General features: G+C 43.8%; 1 protein-coding gene across 1 annotated transcript in view; it reads right to left on the bottom strand.

Moving 5' to 3' along the window:
- Positions 1–10,443, bottom strand: part of LOC104134606 (stonin-1) — a 36,898-nt gene that overhangs the window by 21,922 nt on the left and 4,533 nt on the right. The window contains 1 exon segment of the mRNA XM_035903608.1: positions 3,104–3,306. Coding sequence (XP_035759501.1) covers positions 3,104–3,306 — 203 coding nt within the window.

Genomic DNA, 10,443 nt, shown 5'->3' with positions numbered 1-10,443 from the left:
CTCTCGATCCTTTCTTCCCCCAGCCTGTACTGATACCGGGGGTTACCCCGACCCAGGTGCATGACCCTGCACTTGGCCTTGTTGAACCTCATGAAGTTCACACAGGCCCACCTCTCCAGCCTGTCCAGGTCTCTCTGGATGACATCCCGTCCTTCTGGTGTGTCAACCGCACCACTCAGCTTGGTGTCATCTGCAAACTTGCTGAGGGTGCACTCGATCTTGCTGTCTAAGTCATTGATGAAAACATTAAACAGCACCGGTCCCAGTACGGACCCCTGAGGGACACCACTCGTCACTGGATCATCACTTAGGCCATGCAAAATAATAGCTCCTGTCTTGAGGGGTCAACATTACATGGGCTTCTTAAACACATCCCTGCCAGAAGAAAAGCAGCCCTTGCTTCTGCCGGACCCATCACGCCACCAGGTACCAAATGCTCAGGAGATGAGTCCTGTGAATGGAGATCGTGAATGGTGGAAGAGTCCCAGAACAGCCTGGCTGTCCCTCCTTCTTAAAAAGAGAAAAACAGAGGCCAGCTGGGGAAGACAGGCTTTGGACAATAACCACTGCTAACAGATTTACTGAATTAGCTGTATTCATGCCAATCAGAACAGGTCAGGCTCAGAGAAAGGTTAGTGCAGGTATCTGCAACACGTATTTTACTTCCTCTACCTGATGGAGCAGAGAGGTTAATAGATACTGTGGCTCCAGTATAACCACGGACTCCAGCGAACTGCAGAGCTCTGCCATGATGCTAAGTACAAACACTTTACCCTAGCGCACACTGTGCTCCTTAGTTCAGCCAAGAAGTGTATAAACCAAAATTAAATATGAATAAAACAAACCAAGCATGACTTTGAAGGTACTAATGGCTTCTCACGTCAAACCACGGATGGAGGATGCAACAGCTGAGACATATTTGGATCGCTACTACACTCAAATGCTTGCTTAGATTTATAATAATATAATCTGCTAATAAAAAGGGATATATAGAGAAGCCAAAATACCATAATAGTCTATTTGGGGCTTTGGCAATGCAATACCCATAAAAAACCTGCCCTCAGGACTTACTATAGAATCTATTACCCATTTCATTCTCAGCTTTCCAAATGGGGGGAAAAGTTTATTGTGATGAACTAGGTTCATATTATGGCCTTCTGTTTCCTCAGACTGGTAATTTTCTCAGTGCGTATCCCACATATTTCTGCTTTTGGGGAATAACATTTATCTGTATTTTTACACAGTGTTCATATAAACAGTTACAAGCTGTGACAAAATATAAAGTGAGACTTAGTGCATTACTATATTTTTGTTCTCCACTAATTTCAGTATGAAGTAAGGATAATTTTAGGAAAACTGCAGCATGGGAAAAAAAAATACCATGAGCTTTTTTTTTTTAATCAGATTTGTTCAGACCTGGAATTACAGCCTGCAGAAAATGATGAAGGGGATAATGGCTGAGGGGAATCATTAAAACCTTTCCCTAAATGCCAATAATTTGCTCAAAACACAGTTAACACACTGATACGGGGTTAGGAGCTCAAGCCGCCTGCTGAAGCATCACAGCTTCACTTCTCTGGCGATAGACCATTCCTGCCTTGTTTCCCCACAGAAAACACCTTTAGAGCCAGCAACGTGAAAACATCTCTCTTGCCATACATGGGAAGACGTGCTGTCTGTCGTAAAAGTTACTAAAGCAACAGCTCCTGCAGTTTCCAGACCAACATCTGGGACTTGCATCCTAAAGGAGACCCGCAGCCCCCGGCAGCAGCCAGCCATTTCTTCAGTTTGTGGGGAAAGCCCTCCGATGCTGTAAGTTCTCAAAGCTTCATCAAATTAAATGGGCCTGGACTGATTTACACTTGCTGAGGATCCACCCTTCGTCTCACTTGCTGCAGCAGTGGAAAAAGATTTGTCTAATGCTGGCAGAGAAACTTCAGTCACATCTGCCATATGGTTTTTTGCCCAAGAGATTACTTTGAGTGAACCTATAAAGTGCTGGGGAGGAAACGCTCACAGCCACAGAAAAATGAAGGATATTATTGTGGAGAAACTTTTCCCGTTTTACCAATGAAATCACCCAGCTTCCAAGTCATTAATTGAGGCTCTTGTCGAGAATAATATTACAACTTGTTCTGTTCACATATATCTAGGGGAGCAGAAACATGGGGGACTTCGGTTTTCAACCACCACTAAAAAATGTAATTGCCCCTGCTGGACCTTACACAGATGCACATAAGCGCTCTGACAGTTTTTATTGCTGAATATTATATGTCCAAGTGACATGAACTCTTTGAGTAGTACCATTAGGTTTCAATATGGAGTATGAGATCATTCCCAAGTTGTAGATACGCAACAGGAAAATAATATATTACAGTCAGTCAATTAAATGCTCACATCCTGCAACTCTTCACAAGGAGACCTTGCTCACACCACTATTCCCATGAGGGGAAGTTTACTTGAACACAGGCCAGTCAAACCAGTCCTGATTTGTAGAATCAAACCCAAAAGCACTAAAAAAAAAAAAAGAAAAATTCAATGACCGTGTTTACCCTAAACTAGGTCACTGCGCTGCTTCTAACAATAGAATTTCCTATGTAAATTGATTCCTACTAATATCCTACGACAGTGCCTCCTGTCCTCTTTTACTGCATTAGGCAGTTGCCAGCCTTAGCTGGATCTTCTCCATCAAGCCTAATCCACTTCTTTTCAATTTCAACCTGTAGTTAGAAAAAAAAAAAACAAAAAACAGGTAGAATTAGCAAATAATTGGGCACTGAAAGTGTGAACTGCAGCAACATGAGTAAAAGCTTTGACACAGAATCAAAACATTTCCAGAGCCCACAGATTTCAAAACCACTACTCCCAAAAATAGCTCAACTGAGGAAAAACAGCACTGCATTTGCACCTCTCATCTTTGATCAGACAAGGAATTACTTTTTAATGACTCTTTTTTTTCAAAGTCATTATCACAAGTGCATGCAAGGTACGTTTAGAATACAAAGCACATTCGCCCTGCAAATACTGTATGGAAGAGTGGGGGCGGAGGGGGGAAGGGGAGAAGAAGAGGAGGAAAACACTGAAAACATAGCCCCGAAAATACCTGGCAATTGTAAAAGGCTTTCTGAACCACGTGTTTCTGGGGCTGCACATCGCTCTCTATGCCCAGTGACTTGACTTCTGTCCCTGAGGCGCAGGTATCATGAACGACAAACTGGACAGTAGCAAATGGATACCAGTCAGATGGGATTTCCTGGTCTGATCCCAGTTCCAGTTTGTAAGACAGGCTGTGTGGATGATCTGAACCTTGGAAAAGAAAAAAAAAAAAAACAAACCACATCAGTTAATTATCTTTTCTCTGTTTACAGTGCAAGGTGAATCTGCTAGCAAGAGAGCACAGCTCTATCTTTTATTAATGCATAGCTGTTGTTATGTTACAAGATTATTCTATGGATAATCTTTTGCTACTTGGGCATAAGGTGGCCCCTTACTCATTTTTTCTCTGCTTCAGCACACTTTTCACAATCGTTTCAGTTTTACAAATTGATTTGCACAAGATTTACCAGCTCCTCCCAGCTTCTGATTAGGAGAAGAGTATTACAAACTTAGGGATAGGTTGCTAAAATTCAGACTATTAGGGAAGAATCTCAGTTTTCACTTCAAAATACATTTCTTACTCTCATAGAAAAGTAAAAAACAGCTTAGCCAAGGTAGAGATACCTCCCTGTGTCCAACAACCACCCTTTCCAGAGCTCTTTGCTGTACGAATTTTACTAGAGTGTTTATTTCAAGCACTACAGCTATCTTGTGTAACATCATTTATTACAGTATGTCTATGGCAGGAAGATAAAGGTGTAGCTCAGAGCGCTGCTCAAACAAGATATATCCCAGCTGCCAGCATAAGGGCTACCTAGACTCCCTTTCTAGCTTGGTTTATTATGGGAAAAGAACATACTCCGTTTCTTCCAAATTATTACTAAAGTAACTGTCATGTTATAAAGCAGAGTCCTGAAAGACTGCCCTGCAGCATATCCTAAATTACTTTAATCCAGCCTTAGATCCTAGGAATCGCTTGCTTTAGCATTTTTTTTAAATGTGGCAATGGTAAGGGAAAGCCTTCCTCCTCCCCCTGGCAGACAGGAACACGGGGGTAGAAGGCCAGCTTTCCAAAGAAACTGCGGTCAGCAGGCTCACTATGTGCACGAAAGCAGTACAATATAATATAATTAAAAGAATCATTTATGTCACAGCTGCCTCTCCAAATTCTTCAAGGCAAAAAGCAGTAATTCTCTGTTTCCCCTCCTCTCCAGGATTTTAAGCATCAGCATAGACAACGAACCACCATTTGGCTGCAGGCAAGAAACAAGCAGAGGAAGGACTGGCTGTATTTTGTCAAGGCAAGCCTGGCAGCGTATATTTGGTTTTCATCCATTATACTGCATAGCATCTCAAAGTTCAGGCAAAAATGTCCCATTCTTTATGCACTCACTTTCTGCGGTGGCAGGAATCAATTTTGTATTGGAATGAAGGAAATACTGAAGATGGAGTTAACACAGACTGAGTTTTACCCATCCCATGGGAAAAATTGCTGTAACGCTCCACATCCACAGGCTCACAGGCATTTTGTAAGGCAGAAATAAATTTAAAATCTACATCTCCATTGCTCCTGGGAGCCTTGGGCTGGGTACGTCCTCTGGACTGTGCTTGCAGGGCTTCCCTGCGACCTGCCTCACAGCCTGCCCAAGCCAGGTCTGATTTTAGGAGATTTGAGCAGTTTGATGGGCAGAGTTCTGTCAAACACACATGTCTCTGGCTTCACTGGAACAAAGTCTAATTCAATAAACCATCCTCCAAGTTTCATTCCAAGTCCAGCATAAAGTCAACGGGTCTCCAAAAATCAAGGCTTAAAGAACATGAAATTCATGCTCATCTTAATCATACTCAGTAAAACAGTTCACATTTTGTTTTCCTTTTGACTAATTATATAATTGGCATAATTTATAATTCCCTCCCTCTTCCTTGCTGTTACACTGAACAGCACAGTTAAAACTTCGCTGCCTGGAAGGAAAAGTGAGGGAAGGGGAGAAAGGAATAGGAAATGCCTTTTGGATTATCAGCCCCTAGGTCTCCAACTCTTTTTTCTCCTCCCCCCTTCTTTTTTCCATGTTTAATAACAACAAAAACAACCAGTAGCTTAAAAAGCTGTTTGCTAACTGCAAGCGTTCCTCTCGCTGTTCAGTTGACCCCAACAGCATGCACACAGAAACACAGCAGCATTTGCAGCCACCGCTTTGGGCAAGGGGCACGCCACCGGGCCAGCGCAGTCCTGCACCATCTGGACTCTCTGCGTAGCTGAGTTACCAGCATCCCCTGCAAGCTTGCTTCCAGCAGTACATCGCATTCCATCCCTATCCTAAATGCTGCTTTTTTAACGTAACTGCTTGTAACGTTCAAAAAAAACCTGAACTGGATTTCAGAAAATAATGCTATGTACGCACCAGCTATGTCCTGCACCATGGAAGAGCATCAGCCACTGGCCATGAAGTCTCCCAGGTGTCTTTAAAGAAACGTGCATCACAATGGAGAGCCAGCAACCATTCCCCAAATGGGACTAGCTGCTTCTTTCTACAAAAGCATGGCCTCCAATACATGCTCATAAGGAACTGCTTACAGAAATCATAGGAAGAGGTAATACAACTTGCACTTATAAATGCAAGAGCAGATCCATAAAAGGGACTCAGTAGGAATCACTGCAACAAAAAATGTGTAGGTCCTGAGTTTTGGGAATGAAGCTCTCCTAAATATGTCTAGCACAATAGCACCTTTAAGGTGAGTGGGGATAAGTAGGTGCCCAGCAATGGCCATCACCAAAGCCAGAAGAGGAGGAAGGACACCTAAGCGAGCAGGACAGGCTGGAGAGATCAGATGGAAAAAACTCACCTCTTCCTTGTACTTTGCAACCTACCTGCCGCACCAGTCAAGGCACAACGCTTTACAACCCATACACAGTTAAAAAAATTACAACCACCACCCAAACCATAGCCCGTGACCAAAAGCAGCAGTACCATCACCTCCTTTACACGTAGAAGCCTACCGCTTAGTTCACTTGCACATGGATCGGGCTCAGAGTCATCCACACAGCTCTATGCAAGGCTGGTATGGGGGTGGAGTAGGAGGTACTGACTGTGATTTGTGCTAAATCAGTGCTACCGGCGTGTGCGAGACATTACTCACACCTCGGAGCACACTATGGGACAGGGCCCTTCCAGGCACTAAAGCACACAGAAACCCTGCTTGCAAGCTCGTAAAGGTCTTAGGTGAAGGAGTGCAATGCCAGGGGCATGCTGCACATGGCTAGAGTCTCAGGACAATAATACAATACACACAGACAGGTAAAACTGTAACATTACGGACTTTATTGCTGAAATAGAGGTGGGAACAAAGGCAGAAACAAATATTACAACCACCTGCCAGCTCCTTGAGAAGGAAGCTGGAGGAGGACTAAGCAAGTGTGAGGAGGAGATGGTGCTTCGTCATGCTAGTACACAGTGACAGGCAGAGCTGTACACGTCTGTGATGTGGACCTTGTCCGGGATCTGCTGCTGGTCATCTCTTGCTGTGTCCAAGCCCATTTCTCCTGCACTAACACTCTCTTGGTCCACGGTTCCTCTTCCAGACTGCCTGGGCACGGTGGAATGAGGTCCCTGTTGGGGTGGCCCTCTCCATCCTTGAATCTGCCATCATCCCAGCAACAGCTGTGGTGACAGCAACACCAGCGGTGAAGGAGACCAGAAGCAGCACCCCATTCCACAGTCAAACTGTGAGACGTCATCCCATCTGTGGTACCACAACCCACCCAAGTTGTGCTCTTCTTGGCTCCCAGGACCTGCTCCACTCTCCAGCGGTGGTGCTGGGATGCAGCTTGGCAACATGCTTACTTGACTTGGTCTTTGTGCCGTTCGCTGGGCGGGGATGCGCAAACTGCACCATGTCAGTCACAAGTGAAGGGTCCTTCATAGCAGCAGTTGCAACACTAAGATAGTACGTGATGCCCTGGCCAGGAAAGCAGCGTGCTCTGCCTAGTAGGAAATAAAGCAGTGGTAGTAGGAAAAGGGGGTAATCTAAGGGCTTTTGGAGATCAAATTCAGCATCTTCCTCTTGTGGGAGGGAGGCCTACGGAGAAACAAGTAGCAGTGGGAATTGTCTGGAAAATGATTTTTGTCTTCTGAGAAAGAGAATCCAGAAATAACCACTATTTGGAGTTTTCCTGGACAGGTACGGTAAACATCAGATGTCTGCTTGAGCCCAGGCATAAATGGCCATTCCTCTTGGCCTGCTGCTAAAGGGTCCTGTGTTAGACATGGCACACTTATATGGTTCGGTACCATATAGCACTTAAAAAAAAATCTCTGGGCTTATATTCCAGCTAACCCACACCCATGAGGTGGTTTCAGTGCTGACATCCGATGAGTTCTCGCGTCCTTTCTTTCCCCTAGGTGGTAACCTGCAAAGGCAGAAATGACAGTTTGGGGATCTGGGTAAGGCTACTGCCCTGGGTCCTCTGGAGCAGCCTCCACTGGACCCTTTTGCCTACTCCCAAAACCCAGGGTTCCCCCCAGCCCACCCGTCTCCCGTACCAACATCAATGTCAGAAGGAAGTACTCACCACTTCACTTGCGGAAAAGTTCCTCTGGCCACTGCTGGGCTGCAGTAGGAACATGGAGCAACTTCTTCCCATCGGCTGTCAAACAAAGCGATCAACCAAAACTTCAGAAGACGGTGAGCACTGCATTAGTTTTCACCTAAAACTGGCCAGTCCTTGTCATCTCTGCTCCATGAAACTATTGTTTCCCAGGCCTGGTATTACACTGGAGTTAGAAGAAGAAAGAGAGGCCTTTTGCACAAAAACCTGTAATGCTGAATAAGCAAGATGTCAGCCAGAAAAGAGTAAAGGTAGTGGTGTGGAAAGACAAGTCAGATGAAGCAGGCATGGTGTAAGTCTGTTGTTGCCCAGTGGAAGCTAAGATGACATATTCAGACGCGAGCCCGGCTATCCAAAATGTGGCCCATCGGGCATCATGGAGACATGACCATCTGGCCTGACGGAATCTAAACACTCCTGAAAGATAATTTGGGGAGATAACTGAGCTTTTACTAGCTAACATAGGAGACAGAAGGCCTGGTGTTTAGGTGTCTAGGCAACTTGTTGAGACTTTTGTGAATTCAGAGACTCATGTCCTTCCTGTCTTACATCTGAAAATTTGTCTCATTTCCTAAAAATGTTCCAAATTCTTGCTCTCTTTCTCTGAAGAATAACAACAAAAAAGCCAAAACAAACAAACAAACCAGCAAAACCATGCAACTAGATTCAAACCATCATTTAGCATTCATACAGCACTTCAAAAGAATAACAACAAAAAAGCCAAAACAAACAAACCAGCAAAACTATGCACCTAGATTCAAACCATCATTTAGCATTCATATAGCACTTCACAAACAATTAATAATCTAACTTTGCTGCATTTACTCACACTATTTATCCCTTATTAACCTGTATGAGCAACATTGATCTGAGAAGTGCTCATGAAGCCAAGCAATTTAGGCCAAAAAAATGGGCTGCTTATTTTAGTTAAGCAGTAATTCTATTTTTGCCAAAATAGGTCCAGTTCTAAAAGTCTTGTTTTGAACATAAAAACATCAACAATTACTAAGAACGGATTTACATTAGGATTGTTAGAAGTTAACATCTCGGGCAGCTATGTCTAAATGGGTGCATTTATCCAACCTTCTGGGAGATTGGAAATAAGGGAGTGGGAAGGTACCACTGCCAAGGAGCAGTTTGCAACAGTGATGGTGCCAGGAGGAGATGGCTGGGCAGGGATGGAGCCCACCTAACAAAGTCATGGCTTGGAGTTTCCACCTTGGCAGTTTAGAAAACAAAAAAGTGGCAGCTGAAGGTTGCTGGGAGCCACATCACCTCCCACGCTTGAGTCCATGCTCAGATGCCAGCAGCCACAGGCTCCCCTGGCTCCATTTCTCTGCGTTCCTTAATCACTGCTTCCTCAGTGTGGCCCCGTGATGTAGAAGAGAAGGAGAAATAATCAGCTGAAGAACTGTTGCTTTACACAACGGCTCAAGGATGGAGGTGTCCTAGCAGGAAACACCACAGAGCACAAACTTACACAGCAAGAGATGAAAACACAGCACTTCAAAGTCCAGTCTCCTCCCAGCTCCCTGGGCAACACAGGTGCATACAGCTTCACAAGTGCAAAGCCCAGTTCCAGTACGGTGCTGAAAGCATAAAAATGTTCTATGTTTCCTTATACAATGCCCCGATTTCACAAATGTAGACTCAATTTGCAGAAATGTCATTGGATCAACCCTTCAAAGTCTACAGCTTTTTAATATTTTTTTTTTTTTAAATAGCGCTAGCTTGGGCTCCAAACTCTCCATTTATACAACTGAATAAGCATAGGCAGCTTTTAAAAATCTGGGGTATCTTGCAGCTCACACTGGCTTCACTTGGCCAGCACTCTTCCAAGGAAGCACTTTAGTAGAATCCAGTGGATACTAACATATTTCAATGTCTATAAAGGGAGTCACAATAAAACTGTAGGCAACCTTTCCTTTCACCTTTCTTTTTTTTAAAGAAGGCTTGGACAAAGGCTTTTGGAAAGCAAAAGCATATTTTTCTCCCTGCAATAAATGTATTATGAAAGTTTACATATTTCTATTAGTTTGACTGCCTCCAGATTTTTGGCATGGCTTGGGACAACTCTATTTTTAAACTCTTAACTGCGTACAGAAAACTTTGATAGAGAGGTTTAAAATTTGACCAGGCAGTATTACTACCAAAATGTTTTTTCAAACACAAGAACATTTCAAGAATACAAATGATTTTGCAGATCTCAGCCAGAGGAATTATTCAAATGTCAAAAGTTTAAGCTACTGGTAGAAAATAATGTAAAGCTGTAGAATGCCACAAAAAACAGTTCTTACTTTCAAATAATATAAAACTGAAGTTAATTGTTCACATCAAATCTTAATGTGAATGAACTGCAGGGAATTAAAGACTTTGGAAGATGTAAAACCTTCTTTAAAATTGCCTGACTAAATTGCTGATTTGATTTTGCAGGAGCAAACCTACATCAAATAGCAAAGAATACTCACAGCTACCCCAACAGTCAGCCCCATTAGCCTAGGGAAAACACATGGGCCACAGCAGCACCGTGCAAATCCTTGAAGCCTGGAGTGCAAGACACCCTTACCTACAGATTTTGAAGACCTGAAGAATCTTCTTCTGTGCACTGGTTCTCCTACATCTCTCCATGAACTCCTCTGCCCTCCCTCCCCATTTTCCAGTGTCCCCAACTCCTCCCTTACTGCCTCCCGTCTCTCTGTCATTCCTCTCCCCCACCATTAATTCTGGCCTGGCTCCCTGCC

The sequence above is a fragment of the Egretta garzetta genome, unplaced genomic scaffold, assembly GCF_000687185.1.
Source record: "Egretta garzetta isolate BGI_Z169 unplaced genomic scaffold, ASM68718v1 scaffold11, whole genome shotgun sequence".
NCBI classification, from domain to species: domain Eukaryota; kingdom Metazoa; phylum Chordata; class Aves; order Pelecaniformes; family Ardeidae; genus Egretta; species Egretta garzetta.
The sequence above is the reverse complement of the archived record's forward strand: the minus strand, read 5'-3'. Positions and strand labels throughout refer to the sequence as shown.